The 17,502-nt window shown below is 38.5% G+C and overlaps 2 protein-coding genes across 2 annotated transcripts in view; both read left to right on the top strand.

The window, feature by feature from the left end:
* Positions 1-1,299: 1,299 nt before the first annotated feature.
* LOC144665504 (uncharacterized) lies at positions 1,300-11,105 on the top strand. Its single transcript, XM_078526733.1, has 6 exons — positions 1,300-2,045; positions 4,646-5,628; positions 7,521-7,744; positions 8,094-8,257; positions 9,439-9,526; positions 9,847-11,105. The coding sequence occupies exons 1-6, from the start codon at positions 1,437-1,439 to the stop codon at positions 10,611-10,613; spliced, it is 2,835 nt and encodes a 944-aa protein (XP_078382859.1). The 5' UTR covers positions 1,300-1,436; the 3' UTR covers positions 10,614-11,105.
* Positions 11,106-11,976: 871 nt separating this feature from the next.
* LOC144665067 (uncharacterized) overlaps positions 11,977-17,502 on the top strand; it is an 8,816-nt gene continuing 3,290 nt past the window's right edge. Inside the window, exons 1-8 of the mRNA XM_078526244.1 lie at positions 11,977-12,186; positions 12,318-12,374; positions 13,524-13,772; positions 14,445-14,703; positions 15,078-15,173; positions 15,669-15,722; positions 15,964-16,018; positions 17,069-17,111. Coding sequence (XP_078382370.1) covers positions 12,115-12,186; positions 12,318-12,374; positions 13,524-13,772; positions 14,445-14,703; positions 15,078-15,173; positions 15,669-15,722; positions 15,964-16,018; positions 17,069-17,111 — 885 coding nt within the window. The 5' untranslated portion in view covers positions 11,977-12,114. The remainder of the gene's footprint in view (positions 12,187-12,317; positions 12,375-13,523; positions 13,773-14,444; positions 14,704-15,077; positions 15,174-15,668; positions 15,723-15,963; positions 16,019-17,068; positions 17,112-17,502) is intronic.

Raw genomic sequence — 17,502 nt, 5'->3', positions numbered from 1 at the left:
TTGGTCCAGCGAGCTCGCGGCAGAATTCAAACACATTCTGGACACTCCAGCTGCACGACAAACAATTCAATGATAAACATCCACTAAATCTAGGTGATTTTGGTTTGCAGGTAGCTGAAATTTGAATAGTAAGGTTTCCCTTGTAAAAACAGCCACGAAATTGAAGCTGGCCATTATCTTTGCTCGTTGAGAATTAAACCTGAATCGAAATGTGAATCTAAGAGAAGAGCTTTTACCCTGAAAATTAGTTTTCCTTACTCTTGCGTATTGTCTGAATCAAGGAAATTTCTCAGACGGATTTATCTAATGGATACGTGTTTGCATTAAACATTTAAGATAAAGTAAAACCACACGATAAATTCAATATAAGAAACCGTGCTTGATGGCATGTGCAGAATCCACTATAGACCTGTTATTGAGACAACAGAGAGCGGAGAATTGCTCGTGATTTCGTTTATTTTGCCACGATAAAAGTTGAAAAAAATTCCGACGTTCACAATACAAACGGCAGACTGGGCTTAGAAAAGAGGAATTGCATACAGCTAGGAACTCTGGAGAGGGGGACTTTTAAACCGACGGGGATGCTCGTCTGAGCCTTTTTGAACCCTAAGAAACATTTCAGCCTAATCTCTTTACAGACTGTAAGAAGCATGGCCTTAACTTCATTGTAAGCCTACGGGGTAGGAAGTCTAACATGCTTTATTTATATAACGTTATAAGATATAAGTGAGGGCCATGCCCCAGACAAAAGTGACAAATGATTAAATATCTAATATTAATATTTCATTTCTTGACAACTTGTTCCTGTTTTCTAGCTTGTGGCTTGCTATGAAAGCGTACTCTAAAAGACATCAACATAATATAATTTGGAACAGAATACGTGAATTGTAGTGAAATTTTTTAGATAAAAAAATGGAACATCACCAGTGAGATATTGGCATTAAAAAACCCAACGGCCTTCAGGCCTACAGAACAGTGCAAAATACAGACTCCCGTCCCTGTCCCCTCCCCGGCAGAGGAACAGTTACTGTTTTACAGCTGTACACCCGTGGGGAGAGTGGTAGCGACAGGGGAAGGGATTGGTTCCCAATTTCGGTACGTTCGCTTAGATTGTCTTTCTTTCTTAGATTGTTAGTCGTGAATTACAAAAAGCGTAAAATTCTTAAAAGTTATATTTATGTTACCTGAGCCCCAAGGGGTCTCCAAAGATCTGCTCACATCCTCTTTCCGTGAATAAACACAAGGGATCTTTCCTTTGTGCAAAGGAGCCAATCACATTCAAGGAAAATCGATAAACTTGCAGCTATATTGTTCACGCGAGATTACAGCGCGAACAAATGGCGGCTGGATCAGTGTTGACGTTCAGGTGTTTTTTCAAGTAAATGCAGTTGAACTGACTAATATATCGACAACTCTTCTTGCTAAATCACACAGAAATGCCTGAGAAAGAAGCCTTACTGCCGCTAGAATTATGGCGGGTCATTTTGACTCATCTTTCTGTTCAGGATTTGTGTCGCTGTTCTCAAGTTTGCCAGGAATGGCGAGAGCTGGTGAAAAGTTTAGATTCCACCCGTTGGAAGCAGCTTTTCTTGTCATCAAAGCGTTGGAAACACCCAAACTGGCCAAATTATACTCAAAAAGAGCCATCGTCATGGAAGGACACGTATAAAATCCATCATATGGCTTCAAAACAATGGGTGAATCGCAGTGTTGAGGTTAAATGCGCGCCCTGCTTATATTTGTTTAGAAGAAGACTCGAGAGGAGAAGGGTTCTACGTGTCGGTCCTGGAAGGGAATTTCTGACTATTAAAAGCGCAATAGCTTCGGCGGCACCATTTGACTGTATTCTACTTCATCCTGGCGTTTACGACGAACAACATGTCTTGAGTGTGAAGTTTCCGATTGAGCTCTGCGGCGAAGGACAACTCGGAGATGTTCTTTTACAGATTCCAATCGAACAACAGGCTTCAACCACGCGAATTCAAAATATTATTCTACAGCCTGGAGTTCAGCGATCACAGAATTCTCTCCCTGTCATATTAAAGGTTAGAGAAATTATTTTTGTTTTTTAAATTTATTAAGATTAAGTTTATCGACTAGTGACAAATCTAAATTAATGTCAAACGTTAGTTTATAAGATAAATTTCATACGCAGACCACAGTTTTCATAACACAAATTTAGTCTTCATATTTCAAGACTTTTTTTACTACGCGTTTTGCTGTCAAATGGAACATTTTGGAACTTCTGTGATCTGAAATGTGTAAGGTGTATAGCTTCTGTGATGCACGGTGCTAAAATATAACATACACGTTTATATAATAGCTTTTCAAGACCCCGGCTAATGACTTCAGCCGTAAGATACATGTATTTGTGGTTTTTGAGCTCAGACGTTTTTACTTTCATCGGTGTTAAACAGTCTTGCAGCTATTATTGTACTTTATTATTTTACTTGCCATTAACAATTTTATGCCAAACTGTACTGGGAGCTTTTTATGCATATTTTCTGATATAAATATTCATTTAACTTATTTTAATTTAAAGGGTTTTGGAGCCAGCCATTTTAATATGATTTCTAGAACACAATTTGAAGCAAACACTGTCTGAAATTTTTAGTTTGCTGTAATATTCAATAATGCATAAATGCACCATTGACCAAAATCCTATTGGGAATATTCCTTCATTGTTATTTGTATATTTCTTTATTAGCCAGGTGAATCTGGAATGACTTAAATATTAATCTGGCCCCGGTTGTTTAAAGGGTGGATAACGCTATCCACCGGATAATTCTCTTTCCAGTGGATAGCGAAGTTCGTTTTGTCAACATTTATCCGCTGGATAGCGATTTATCTGTTGGAAAGCATTATCCACCCTTTGAACAACCGGGCCCTGTATAACTTTCTGTCGTTGTGATGTTTTTGAGGTAAATACAAGCTGTTAGTGTGAGGTTGCAGATATGTCAGATATGATTCGGGTTATATAATCAATGTTTTCAAAAAGAAAGTTTGCACTTGAGGAAATAAGTGAATGCTATAGGAAATTGTGCTTGGAAAATGTGGTTTATAAGTGATTTGCATAACTTGGATTATAATTTTTTTTTTTGAAACAAAAAAGTAATGGTTTTCACTGCAAGAGTTCTATCCAGTTATAAAACATACAGAAAGAAATTCCAGAGTTTACCAGTTAGAGAAAAATCACGACTTTTTCTATCTCCAAGGGAAACAAAAATTGCTTCAAAAAATTGGACAGTTCTTTAAAATTACAGCGTTTGAGTGAGGGGTAAGTGCTTTTAATTTGAGTTATTGGAAGGTTTGAAAATTTAAGGGATAGAGAAATAGGGAATTCACTTATAGCTTTTTAAAACAACTCAGCAGGATGAGAGTATTCTGAGAAGCATCCTTTTAGTCACCTTAGCAACATCCTTATTTTATAGGAAAGTACATGTAGCAGTTATTTTAATTGATAACAAACATTTACATATATTTTTTACAGTAGGCAAAACTAGCCTTGGTTTTCACTCTGATGACGCATGTTGAATGATCATAAGTTTAGCAATGTTCCTTCTAAAATCATCATGAGAAATTGTCTCAACCCAAAAAAGAACAACCTCAAAATTAAAAAAAAGGTTTTCCTTTCATTAAATATATACGTTTTAAGGCAGATGCACAATAGATAAAGTGTCATCAGCTGTCCATCAAAAGAATTAATGAAAAAATTAATTACCCTCATATAAATGTAGAGGATGGCTTAAAATCTACAAGAATTATTACACTGTTTTTAGAATGCCCCATATTCTAAATCGATTTTTTCAGAAAAGGAAAAAAAAGGCCATTTTGAAGGCACACTATCATCAAACATATATATGTAGCTTTTAATAAGTTCAATCAAATTTCCAATTACAGGATTTTTAACATTATACAAAATGTATGTGGCAATTCATGTGTTTTCTATAAAGACTCCATGGCCCATCAGGCTGGGATTATTTCAGTTTCCATAGTATGAAGAACCTAGGAGTGTTTTACTCCCCCTGGATGGGATGCTAGTCTATCGCAGGATTATTAAAATTTAATTAATCAGTACCCATTTATACACCTGGGTGGAGAAAGGCACTATGAAAGTTAAGTGTCTTGCACAAAAGCGCAAGTCAGTGCCCCAGCCAGCACACTATCCATTAGGCTACTCACCAAATTGTCTCAAGCTGCATTTATTGCAGTTTTCAGTGAAATGCGAACTCTTCAATTCAATCCTCAACCAACGGTTTACGTTTTTTGCTGCCGTCAATCATCTTAGCGGACCTCTTGAGAAACAGAAGTTCACTTTAATTGGGTCAAAAGGTCAAATATGTCAGTTGTGATTGGTAGATTTCGATCCATTTTGTTTGTTTCTGTTTTTCATGGTTCGTTGGCTATCGCCATAATATTATGATTGACGGCAGCGAAAAATGCAATCGTTAGTTGTATTTTGAATTTTCAGAGTTCGCATTTCAATGAAAACCGCAATAATGTAAACTCTTTGATCCCTCCCATTAGAATGCATCTAACCTGTATCTGACTGGTGAATAATTTTATTTGAGGTACAGCATGTAGCAAGTAATAATTACCAGTTACTGGTAGTTTGTTCACACTTCCTCTTTGTTAATTATTTTAGGTAGGAACAGGACATGTTCAACTGGATAACTGTATCCTTGAGCAAGGTCAGATTCAAGTCTCTTCACCAGGCAGCATTGTCATTCGTTACTGTACTTTCAACAATTCCTTTGTCACGCTACGTTCCGTCGGCTATAGCAGAATTGAAAACTGCCAATTTAGCACAGACGAAACATCTGCTATCATCATTGAAGGACTTCCACCAATCTCAAGGCCAAGGCCTATCTCCAGGCCTGTTGAAGACTGGATGACGTCAAATGGAGTCAACTCCCTGGGTCTGGAAGACCTCTATGATCTCTCAGTTGTTGAACCTGATGTTCCTGGGGCAAGGAATGTCGTTAAAACGATGCCTGATAAAGGAATATCACCAGTGGGTAGTAAATGTCCTCCTGTGCCACCTAAACTTACAGACAGCCAAATGAAGGGCAAAGACGGCAGCCAGGTGACTGTTCTTACAAATGATCTTAGTCAACCCAAGAGTCCACAAGGTGTTGGCTGCGAATCTTATCCAAGAAGATATTATCTTGATACACAATGCCGTGACATTGTCAGGTCCATACATGGCTGTGTTATAAGAAATAACTGCTTTTGTGTCGGCAAAGGAGCAGTGCTTATCCGACGGAGGGGACATGCGTGGATTGAAGGAAATGAAATTGGGCGACTGTCCCATGGTGTGAGATGTCTTACAGGTGCCAAGGTTGTAATCCTCAAAAACAGAATTCACGACTGTGCAACGTCAGGAATTTTTTTCAGGGAGCGGTCCACAGGTTTGGTTGCTGGAAACCACATTTATGGCAACAAAGAAGCAGGTGCAGATATTCGTAGTGGCTCAGACCCGATAATACAACACAATCAGATTCACAGTGGGAAGCGTTCTGGAGTCGTCATTTTGGATCGCGGTAAAGGAGTCATTAGAGACAATGACATCTATGATAATAAAGAGGCTGGAGTCTACATTCTGTATCGTGGAAATCCTATTGTCAGGTATGGTAGTAGAACACTGTCTTGCCTTAGCTTTTATGCATACATGTAATTGCATCAACCAACTGTGTGAGGCTGGCTGCAACAGTTTGGTGTTGCCACCTCAATCACTTTGAGAGTTGTTTTGCTATAATATGAAATTATGTTAGCGTGTAATTGCAGGGTTGTAGCTAAGAAATTTGTCTGCCGGTTAGCTTAAAAATTGAGGCGGCTAAAGAAGGTGCGAAGCGCCTTCTGCCGTCGGCGGAGCCGACGTGGGGGTAGGTATGGGAGGGGGTCGCCCCCTCCCATTGGGGGGGTATGGGGGGTCTCCCCCAGAAAATTTTGAAAATTTTAATTCAATTTGGGGCACTTTGGTGAAATCTATGGGCTCTTTTATGCAAAAAGAAACAACAATTAAAGAGAAAAAATTGTACATGTGTAGGCATTTTGTTATCTACCTTCCCTTGGTATTGGGATTATCTATCATATTATTTTATTTTTAATATGAATGCAAATAAAAAAACATTTAACACAGGTTTTCAGAACCAGTTCGACTCTGACAAAAATAAACCCAAAACACCCGGCTATAAGCCGAGGCACAATTTTTTCTTCAAACTATAAAACAATTCACGTGCAGCAAATCAACATATTTGTTAAATCACAACTACATGTATGCAATTGAAAAAACAACAAAAGAAATTACTGAGAAAAGATGAATTTATTTAGAACTGTACATACGCGTGACAAAAAATTCACCTGAGTTTAGAATTCAATCTCAAACAATCACGCATTCTTCTGAAGAATTAAGTGGTTATCGATCATCATACCAAAAGCTACTAGTTTTCAAACAACTAAACCTTCACATTCAAAGTTACTGCTGAGGTAGAGACCGTTCAAAACAACTGAAAAATCGCAAGAGAATACAGGATTAATCTTCAGTTCGTTGCAATTTGCAAGTTGCCAGCGAACAGATCAAGTGAAGCGGATGAACTTTAGATGTCATCAAAACGAAACGCTGTGCTGTTGCCGGTCTTTGTCGAGTATTCTGAATCCACTAAAACTCTTCTGAAGTGGTTCCTTTTAGCAGAGAAGTCGTGGTATTAAAAGCTTTGAATTTTGAACAAAAATATTCTCGTTGATCGAACTATCCCACGTTTACAAGAGATCCAGGAGACCTGGTAACAAACTCATTCCCAATCTTTCACAACGCCTTGAATGCGGGGGGCTACTAAGCTTCGTGTTGCAAGATGGCGGACGCAGAAAACGGAAAGAGGACACGGTAAACAAGTTCTCAAAACAAGCCTTTATTTCAATTATTTTGTGGCATCGATATTCAAGGTAGTCAGGAGTTAATTCAACTTTTTTACTCAGAATATATGATTCTAAATCGAACGAGGGCGTAACTAAAGAACTGTTCAATGCCCTTTTAACCGAGTGTTCGCCAGCCAAAATTCAGCCGGCGATGACCTCTTTCCCAGCCGGCGAATTTTGCCGGCAGCCGGCGCTTAGCGACAACCCTGTAATTGTATGACATGACTTAACATTAACTAATGAATAACACCTCTAATTGCAGATTTCGTGAGACACAACAGATTTTGAATGTCTTGCCTAAGAACACAACACAATGACCCCAGCCAGGGCTGGAACCCAGACCTCTCAATCCAGAATCCAGTGTTCTTGGGCAAGACACTTCACTCTCATAGTGCCTCTCTCCACTCAGGTGTATAAATGGGTACTGGCAAAATAATGCTGCAAGGGGGCAACCCTGTGATGGACAAGCGTCCCATCCAGGGGGGGGGGGGGGAGTAGAAATATTCCCAGCTGTTTAAAGCCATCGAAACTAGGATAAGCTCCGGCAGTATAGGCCGCTTGTCTCAAGGTTTACCTTTGTGTCCTTTTGCATTTGTTTTTAGACACAACAGAATCTGGGCAGGACGTGCGGCAGGTGTGGCTGTTACAGAAGAAGGAAAGGGCCACATTCTCTACAATGACATCTATGGCATGGAGTGGGGAGGGGTGGACATCCGTAATGGCGGCAACCCTGTTGTGACAAACAACTGGATCAGGGAGGGGCACGCAGACGGCATTGTTATTGGAGAAGGTGGAAAGGGAGTGATTATGGACAATGACATCCGAGGTGATTTACTATTATTAGAAACAGATCAGAATTATCTTTTGTGAATTATATTTAGTTGCTTATACCAGTGCAAACAGGAATGTGCATGTACATCTTTTAATTTGTTTATTCCTTCAACTGTATGTTAAGTTACCTTTTAAACTTACCTTTAAATCTAGCATATTTTCTTAGACTGATCAGTTTGTAAAAATTAAAGATCATTATAGTAAACGTTTTTGGCAAGTACAGTAGTTGGAGATTATAGTGACTGTGCATTTGTGAACATGTTTCAATGTAATATTTGCAATATAAATTTATCTTTAATTTTATATTTGTGTTCTACTCATTTTAATATTCATATATTATACAGGTAACAGTGGTTGTGGGGTCTGGATCCTAACTGTCTCCAAACCCTTGATCTATGGAAATCGCATTGCAGACTGTGGGGACAGTGGTGTGGCACTTGTTAGCAACAGCGATCTTCACCATGACAATCAACAACTCAGCTCACAGTTTGCACAGTCAGAGCAGGAGGTGAGTTATCATTGGCTGTCCGTGCATCATTAAGTCAAGTCAGTCTGTCGGTCCATGTCATTCAGCTAGTCAAATCAACCAGTCTGTCCATATGTGTCCATCAGCTAGTCAAGTCAGTCTGTCGGTCCATGTCATTCAGCTATTCAAATCAGCTAGTCTGTCCATATGTGCCCATCAGCTAGTGAAGTCAGTCTGTCAGTCCATGTCATTCAGCTAGTCAAATCAACCAGTCTGTCCATGTGTCCATCAGCTAGTCAAGTCAGTCTGTCGGTCCATGTCATTCAGCTAGTCAAATCAACCAGTCTGTCCATGTGTCCATCAGCTAGTCAAGTCAGTTTGTCGGTCCATGTCATTCAGCTAGTCAAATCAACCAGTCTGTCCATGTGTCCATCAGCTAGTCAAGTCAGTTTGTCGGTCCATGTCATTCAGCTAGTCAAATCAACCTGTCTGTCCATGTGTCCATCAGCTAGTCAAGTCAGTCTGTCGGTCCATGTCATTCAGCTAGTCAAATCAACCTGTCTGTCCATGTGTCCATCAGCTAGTCAAGTCAGTCTGTCGGTCCATGTCATTCAGCTAGTCAAATCAACCAGTCTGTCCATGTGTCCATCAGCTAGTCAAGTCAGTTTGTCGGTCCATGTCATTCAGCTAGTCAAATCAACCAGTCTGTCCATGTGTCCATCAGCTAGTCAAGTCAGTCTGTCGGTCCATGTCATTCAGCTAGTCAAATCAACCTGTCTGTCCATGTGTCCATCAGCTAGTCAAGTCAGTCTGTCGGTCCATGTCATTCAGCTAGTCAAATCAACCAGTCTGTCCATGTGTCCATCAGCTAGTCAAGTCAGTCTGTCGGTCTGTCTGTCAGTCAGTCAGTCAGTCTGTCTGTCTGTCTGTCTGTCTGTCAGTTAGCTAGTCTGTTTGTTAGTCAGTCAGTCAATCTGTCAGTCTGTTTGATAAGTCAGTCAGTGGGTCCATCAACTACAATGTAGGCAAATCAGTCAGATTTTTTCCATCAACTAGTCAAAACACCCATTCTGTCTGTTTGTCTCTCTCTCTGTTAATCAATCAGTTAGCGCAGTCATAATTCAGTCTGACACTTTCATTCATTATTGTTTGCAGTGGTAAATTGTCAGTACATATTATACATTTAACTGCTGTTATCTAAGTTGGACCTGTCTCAATTGTAGGAACAGCAAATGCAACCATTATTCTTTGATGAAGATTTGTCTTCTACATCAAACTTTGAGGACCACGAACAGTCAATTGACTTACATGGTAAGTGAAGTGGATTCTTGTTACAAGTGACCACTTTACATGTTTGCACAACTTACCTGTAACTATCTTCTATCACCTTGCAACATAAAATTCAGTGACAAAGAGAGACTAATTCCGTTAACTGTTGTAAGATAGAAAACAATGTAATCTATACAAGGTTAAGGTTAGTTTCCGTCCTCCCAACTTTGCAACTCAAATGCAGTCTCAAATGGTTGCTAAGTAACACAGCATTGTTTCAGAATTTTTTCAGCACAAACAAGTGAATTAAGAAGATCAATTTTTTACATTATTGTTTGATTCTTTTTTATCATTTTCAACAGGCCCTCGACCAGACAAGAACTATGCCTGTGTGGATAACAACACAATTTTTGATAATGCGGGTCATGGTATTCACTTTTCCGGCAGTGAAGGTCTGCTTATCCGAGGTAATAATGTTCATAACAACGAGGGCTGTGGTATCAGTATCGCCAAACCAGCGGAGATCACCATTCAAGATAACAGTGTATGCCGAAACAACAGCTCAGGAGTCTGCATTGAAATAGGCTGCAGTGCTAATGTCAGCGGCAATGGTATCTATGGAAACCAAAAGCACGGACTTCTTGTGTGTGGAAAAGGCTTGATCAAAGAAAATGATGTGTTTTGTAATGCGTTAAGTGGAGTTGAACTGCGTGGGCCAGGGGATCCTTATATTACTCGGAACCGCATCCAATCCACAGACCATTATGGTGTAAATATTCTAGAAAATGCTCGTGGATATGTAGACAGTAATGATATCTATCAGTGCAGCATGGAAGGTCTGTATCAACACCCTGACAGCACGGTGTTGGTGATAAACAATCGTATCATTCCAGTTAATACGAAAAATAACCGTCAAGTTTGCATTGTCAACCAGGATACCAACGAATGTCGGCACCACCCGGAGGGACTAGATTTAGATTCACCTCCACGTCCCTTGCAACCAAATAAGGAAAACAAATTTCCCAGGCCCGCAATGTCACGAATGTCAATGTCATCCTCAGGGAATGGTCACATAGTAGGCAGAATGGCGTCGTGTCATGGGCGGAGTCGCTTCTGTGTTATTTCTTGATGAACATCATGGCATGAACTTTATTGATTTAGTTAGAATTAAATGTCGATTTACATGTTAGATAAAAGCAAAATTTTGAAAAGATACACGCTCACTGTAAGGACTTTCCCATTTTCTCAGATCAAAAAATGTAAAAGAAAAGATAGAAGCTAATCAAGTAATATTAATGTAAAAAATGTAAATGACAAGTTTACTCAGAAGATAAATTAGAATACAATAGTATAGTTATAGAATAAAGTATATTCAATTCCTAGTTCTTGAAACTTAGTCAGCACTCGTCATTTTATGGCTTACTGTTTACTCGTAACTTGCTCTGTGTGTAAGCGATAAAAAAGAACATGTCATAAAAGGAAACTTTTTATTGATTCCGGTCTCCAAGAATAGGTTTTCCATCCGAATTTTAAAATTAAATCAACAGTTATTGGATTCGTCCAGCGGGCTGTTGGAATTTATTAGTAGTTCGACTGTTTGAATTTCAAAAATAAAAAACAAATCACGTTTTATTATAAAAACGCCTGTGTTACTGATTTAAACCTGTCAACTTGACTACATATGTACTCTTTCTGGGTTTGGACAAATTTCTTTTCTTTTTCTTATTTTATTTTTTTTAAAAAGCGTATCTGTTTATTTTTTTTTTTGCCCTGGGTGGGTAGCCTGTTTCAGGCGTTCGGTTTGTGAACAACGGCGCAAAAAACGACAGGTGAAAAAAGGACGAGCCAAGGGCAGTACCCCTAAACCCCTCGCATTTTTTCCAATCGCCGTTCTTTGCGCTAACGGAACACCTGGAATGTAAGACGTACGTTCTTGTTTTCATTTTTTTCTCACGCATTTGCTAGCCTGCGTCGCAGCCGGACGTGTCACAAGACCTCGGTACAGTCCGTCTATACCAGGGTTTAGTTCGTCTGCAACGCAGACTAGCATTTGCCAGTAGACCCATAAAAAAGTTAATGGAAATATTGGTATAACAAAAAATATTGAAAACTAAAAGCGGAACGGCACCCTTTGTAACAAATCTTGTAGCCCAAATTAAATTTGGCGTGAAATAGGAAGGCTTTTTCACTAGCAGTTTTCAGTATATTTCTGACCTTTCAAAGTCTGTGCCAAATTATCCAGGAGAAGGCTACAGTTACCCACCTGTATACCCTCCCACGCGAAGAAAGAAGTTCTCAACTTCTTACTCAAGCTCTGTGAATATTTCAGAAATCAAATTTTATTTTTGTGATATCGAATTACCTGCGAATTGTCTATGCAAAGACGTCTCCCTTGAAAAAACAAAAAAATTCACTTCCGATTAATGGCCGGAGGGATCTGGGGATACCAAAACAACGGAAGTTATTCTTTCTTGCAAGCGAGGCTTGAAATCGACACGGCAAGGAACTTTTCTTTGAAATTTATTTGGTTAAAAATGAAGTAATTTCTTTCTTTTTGGGGAGCAAATTTCTCGTTATTTAACGGTTGCTCCCTGATATTTTAACCTCAACTGAATGTCCTTGGATGCGCAATGCCATCTCTTGAGAAATACGTTCAGAAAATTCACAAAAAGCTGAACAATGAACGACTCGAAGAAGAAAAGGTAAGTGGTCTTTTACGTGTTTTTATGGAGTAACAAACAATCAGTTTAATGTTCCTTTCTGTGTTGTTTTGCTCGAAGGCTTACTTCTTTGATATTAATAAAAGTGTGCTTCTTTTTGCTTAAATTCACAGATCAAGAGATATCTTCAGGAACTTGACCGAATACAAATCACGCTGGAAGTGTTGAAAGTTAGTAGATTTTAAAATATAACTTAAGCTTAATTTACATATTATTTAATTTCCATGACCGTAAAAAGAGGTCGTGTTTTACGCACAGAATGAATTAAAGTTAGGAATTCTGATCGCTATGTATATAAACCGTTCCTCTTTGTAGGTTTAGCTTATATTCTTATGATAGCTAGCGCTGATTGCTTTGCCTCGGTCAACATTAACAGTCTGCCGGTCATATATTATATTCATGCCGATATTAATATTATTAACTGCCATTGCTATATGTAGAATTATTTTCCAGTTCCAGTTCCAGTTAATATAATTTCATGTTTGATATATTATGTTCTCAAGAGTATCTAACCCCTGGCCATTTGTTATAAATGATCCTCAAAAGTTTTCATGTTTTTATTTTGTTCGTTCTTTCATTTAGTTTCCTCATTGCTTGAGTGCTCACAATTTTATTGCAGGATGGTTTCAGCGGTTCCTTAAAGATAATGCACAGATTTAGCTGGCTACAACAGCTGTTGTCATCCATAAAAATAATGCCATCTGTGTACTTCTTTAATATGTGTGACTTTTGAATTGACAGAAAGAAAATGATTTATGGAAATTAAATAATTAAATAAATTATTATGATTATTTAATTACTACAATCCTTGAAGCGTGATGAATTTAACGCGTAGTTTTACTTTTAAAACCTCAACGGTTTTGTCTGTTCACGTGTCACTTTTGACCAATGAAACGTTTGCGGTCAGGTCGCGGATATTTCTTGGAACAGCATATTGTTGGAGACATGGATTATTGCAGTTTTCAGTGAAATGCAAACTCTGAAATTCATTCTCAACCAACGGTTTACACTTTTTGCTACTGTCAATCATCTGAGCGGACCTCTCCGGAAACAGAAGTTCACTTCATTCGGGTAAAAAAGGTCAAGTCTGTCAGTTGTGATTGGTAGATTTTGATCCATTTTGTTTGTTAACTTTCTGTTTTTCATGGTTTGTTGACTGTCGCCATTGACAGCAGCGAAAAACGCAATCGTTAGTTGAATTTTGAATTCCAGACTTCGCATTTCACTGAAAACCGCAATAATATTTTAAACTATAAATTATGTTCTGACATGAGATAATTTCACAATCTTTGTTATCTCTTTCTGTACTTTCGTCACAGGCAACTGGGATTGGAAGGGCTGTGAATCGATACAGAAAACGTGGCAATGATATTGGTGATATTGCATCACATCTTGTTACAAAATGGAAAGAACTCTTGAAACAAGAATCAGATAGCAGTCAGATCTCATCTTCCAAGCCTTGTGATAAAGGATTGTCAGTTGTACATGAAGTATGTGAATCGAATGTTGAACATGTAAACAACAAACATGAAAAGTCCAAAAACAAACCTGCTGAAATCAAATCAAAGGTATGTACTGCTAAAAAAAATCAAGAGTTTAAAATTTTATTGCACTGATACAAGAAAATAACCATTTGTCCATCCATCAGACCTTCTGTTTGTTCATTCATGAGGCCTTCCAAGGGTTTTTGGCTATAGGCGACTTTACTCCAAAATAGCTAAAAATGCAGCTAACAGCCAACAGAAACTAGCACTGAGAGGGTGTATTTTTGCGAAAGCGACAACGTTTTCCCCACCAAATAGGCGACAGGTTGGTTGGAAAGGAGTAACAAAGAGACATCATGAACCCCCTTGGAGGGCCTCATTCATTCTTTTGTTTGTCCCTTCATTTCATTCCATTCATTTGTTCATTCATGATGATGGTGTTTTGTGGAGAAGAGTGACATTCAACATGCTCATGAAAAAATGATGCAAGCTTTTGGCTTTCAAGTTGTTGCGTCTGTTATGGGTTTATAGGGAAAAAAAATTGTGAATACTGAGGGAATTATTACACTGCAAGACGGTAAGCAAAGTTTCAAACCCCTCTGCCCTCCTTTCTAAAATACTCTATACCAAGATTATGGATAGAGAGAGGAAAGCAAGTTATAATGACATCGTGACCCTTTGGTAAACAGCCGTCAAACCACTTGATTACCAGACATAAAGTTATTCAATCCAGATATAAATCTGACCTCATTTCAGACCAAGTCCACACCACAACTCTGTGACGTGTCATTTGGCTGTGAACCTGTCAACGTCAATAAACAAAAGAAAAGATCCACGGCATCTACAGGTGTAGCAACGAAAATGACATCAAATGAGAGTCCCAGACCAGAGCTAGATCTGCCGCCACTGCCGTCATCACTGTCAGTTACAGACGCTCTGCTGCCAGAAATTCAACCAACTTATAAACCTATGAGGTTACCAGGATTCTGCGAGGGCTCACCAAAAAAGAAAAAAGGTAAGATTAAGGTTATAGAGTATCTTGATTGTTTCTGGTAATTCAGGAGCAAATTAAAGCTTTCGCTATGTATGTTACTGTTAAAAACAATTTTTTAGAGTGTGACATGTTGTTTGCAAATTTTACAGAACCAGCTATAAGCAGAAGATAGGGAGACCCACAAAGTAACACGTAACAATAATTCAGGCATTTCGTTTAAAATCGAAATTGTCAGCAGGATTTAAAAAAGGTTACCAGGATTCAAAAGGTCCATTGACAGATTTTATACAAGTTATGCCTTTGAGGTTGACATGACAAGATTCAGTCTGCAGACTGTACATTGTAAGATGTAACTCTGTCAGCAAAATTTATTTTTCAATTTTTTTTCGTTCAAGGTGTTGTTGCTGGAGAGGTTGATGAGCATGCTCTCATGTCCAGAAAATCTCGCACTCAAGTGTTTTCTGGACGAAAATTACTATCTCCTGGCAGAGGTAAGTATAAAAATAGTTTGTTATTAAATAAATAAAATTTTTTAACTATTTCCAGCTAGGTAATTATTTTTTAATGATAAATAACTCTCTGTGTTTGGGGAACAGAAGAAGAATACAGGAAGCTACATCACTGTAATTCATTGTCAGGTCCCTGAATGCTAAACTGAGACCAATACCTGATTCCCTCTATAGCGCGCGCCTGCAGGGAATCACGGTAGTTGTATTCATCAAACCATGCGTGAGACTCAACAACGATGCACATTGCTGAGTCTCGCGCATGGTTTGATGAATACAACTACCATGATTCCCTGCAGGCGCGCGCTATAAAGGGAATCGGGTATTGGCCCTGTACTGAGGCATTTTGACATTTGACTCTGCAAACACCCAAGCCAATTGACAAATGACTCTTTGCATCAATTATCACCCCAAAAGGTGCACACGATTTTGGAGGAAAATTATTGTATTGTTTTCTTATAATGTATTGTTTTTTCATAGCTGTCACATCTCTGTTTGAGTTATCGATGAAGATCTTGATTGAAAACATTGATGGTATGTAAACTGTCACACACTAAATATTTTATTCACAGTGCTTGATATTAAAGCTCAATATTATATAGACTTGCAAAATGCTTGCCCCAGTACTGCCATCAATTAGGTACAAGATTCATCTCTAAGTGCCAGTCAAGATGAACTTTCTGTCATGGATATTTTTCAGTGGTGACTAATGAGTTGATTAATATTGTTTTGTGATAAGCATGACAACAAATTTGTACTGATATTGTTGTTACAGCTCTTGGTGACACTGGCGGAGTCCCTTACGACATTCTTCATCCAGTTCTTGAGAAGTGAGTTGTTATTACTTAATACAGTGTAGTTATTTGCGGGCCCAAGAGAGGCCTGCCACCCTAATCTTGACAGTGACCAGTGGATTGTGTATTAGGCGTGCGCGCCACGTTTATAAAAGCCTAGCTGCAAAGCGGAAGTTGAAAATTTTGTTCTTCCACCAAGAAGGATCAGAATGCGAAACATGTGTCAACCACAACGGTTTGTGGAAACACCAGAAGTTGAAAATGTGTTCTTCAAGAATGAGAAGAATGTCAAACATTAGTCAATCTCAACAGTTTGGTCACATAAGATCAAGGCTTCTGTAACATGGAAGATTGGAAACTACGTTTGGCTGACGTTGTTTTGGCGTTGGTTTTGAGAAGATTTACTGTGATTGTAAAATATCATTGATTGTAAAAAATCACTGACAACATAGCGAGTTCACAGACAGAGGAAAATCACATCTTAATTACACCGCGTGCTCGATTTAATCATGTATTCCTTGCGTGACGCGTTACTTTTGTCCGGTGATTTATTGACACCTTTTGAAAAATATTCGACCTGTTGGAATAATTGCCGTGAAAGTGAGGTGACCTAAGTTGTTTGTTCTAGTCTTTCACCATGAACGGTTACAATGCAAAAGAATCCAAAAATGTATCATTCAAACAGGAAGTTGAGAATTTTTTTCCTCCACAATTAAAGAACGATTAGAATGCGAAAACAAGTTTCTTGAGGCCCGCACTTTATAACCTGTGGTTACCACTAGTTTTTAAAAGTAGCTTTGAAAGAAGGGAGGACAGTGAGGCAAGTGCCAATGATCTACAAATCATGCATGGTGGTTATTAGGGGAGGGAAGTGCTACCTGTTAATAAAGGATTTATGAATCATGGCTAATTTATAAATACTGTAAATATGATCTGTAACAGCTATATCAAAATGACATAAAAGAAGCTTGCAGCTACTGTTACAGTAGTAAATACATGAAGTTTATCAATTAAGATGAATTGATATTTCAAGAGAAAAGGTAAACCTAAATGTAAATGGCTTAAATTTATGATGTTCTTTATCAGGTGTAGTCCACAACAACTCTTGTATCTGGAAGAATGTAACCCTGTAAGTTGAACAAGTTTGCTATTATATGTATATCAGGATCATGTATGTTGATGTGAGCACCTGCATATAGGAAAAATTAAGATATTAATTAAGGTTCCTTTTGTCAATTAATCAGGATTCATAGGGTTCCTGGAAAGTCTTGGAATTTTATTGTGGCTTTTTCCAGGACTGGAACCGAATTCTCATAACTAACATTTTATATAAGAAGTTTACAGACAATGTCAGGAGAAATAATGTTGAGATCTTGGGAGTGAAAGGGTTAATTTAAACTTTGGAGTCCTTAAAATCATTTGCACCCTGTTAATACCTATGTCCCTTGTGGGAGGTGTAGGACCAATCTTACTCTAACTGTGAGAGGTAACCTTTACATGTGGGAAGTGATCCCTGATTG

This window comes from Oculina patagonica, chromosome 9, assembly GCF_052425735.1.
Source record: "Oculina patagonica isolate OP01 chromosome 9, crgOcupat, whole genome shotgun sequence".
NCBI lineage: Eukaryota > Metazoa > Cnidaria > Anthozoa > Scleractinia > Oculinidae > Oculina > Oculina patagonica.
Note: the sequence above shows the minus strand (reverse complement) of the source record. Positions and strands in the feature narration are given on the sequence as shown.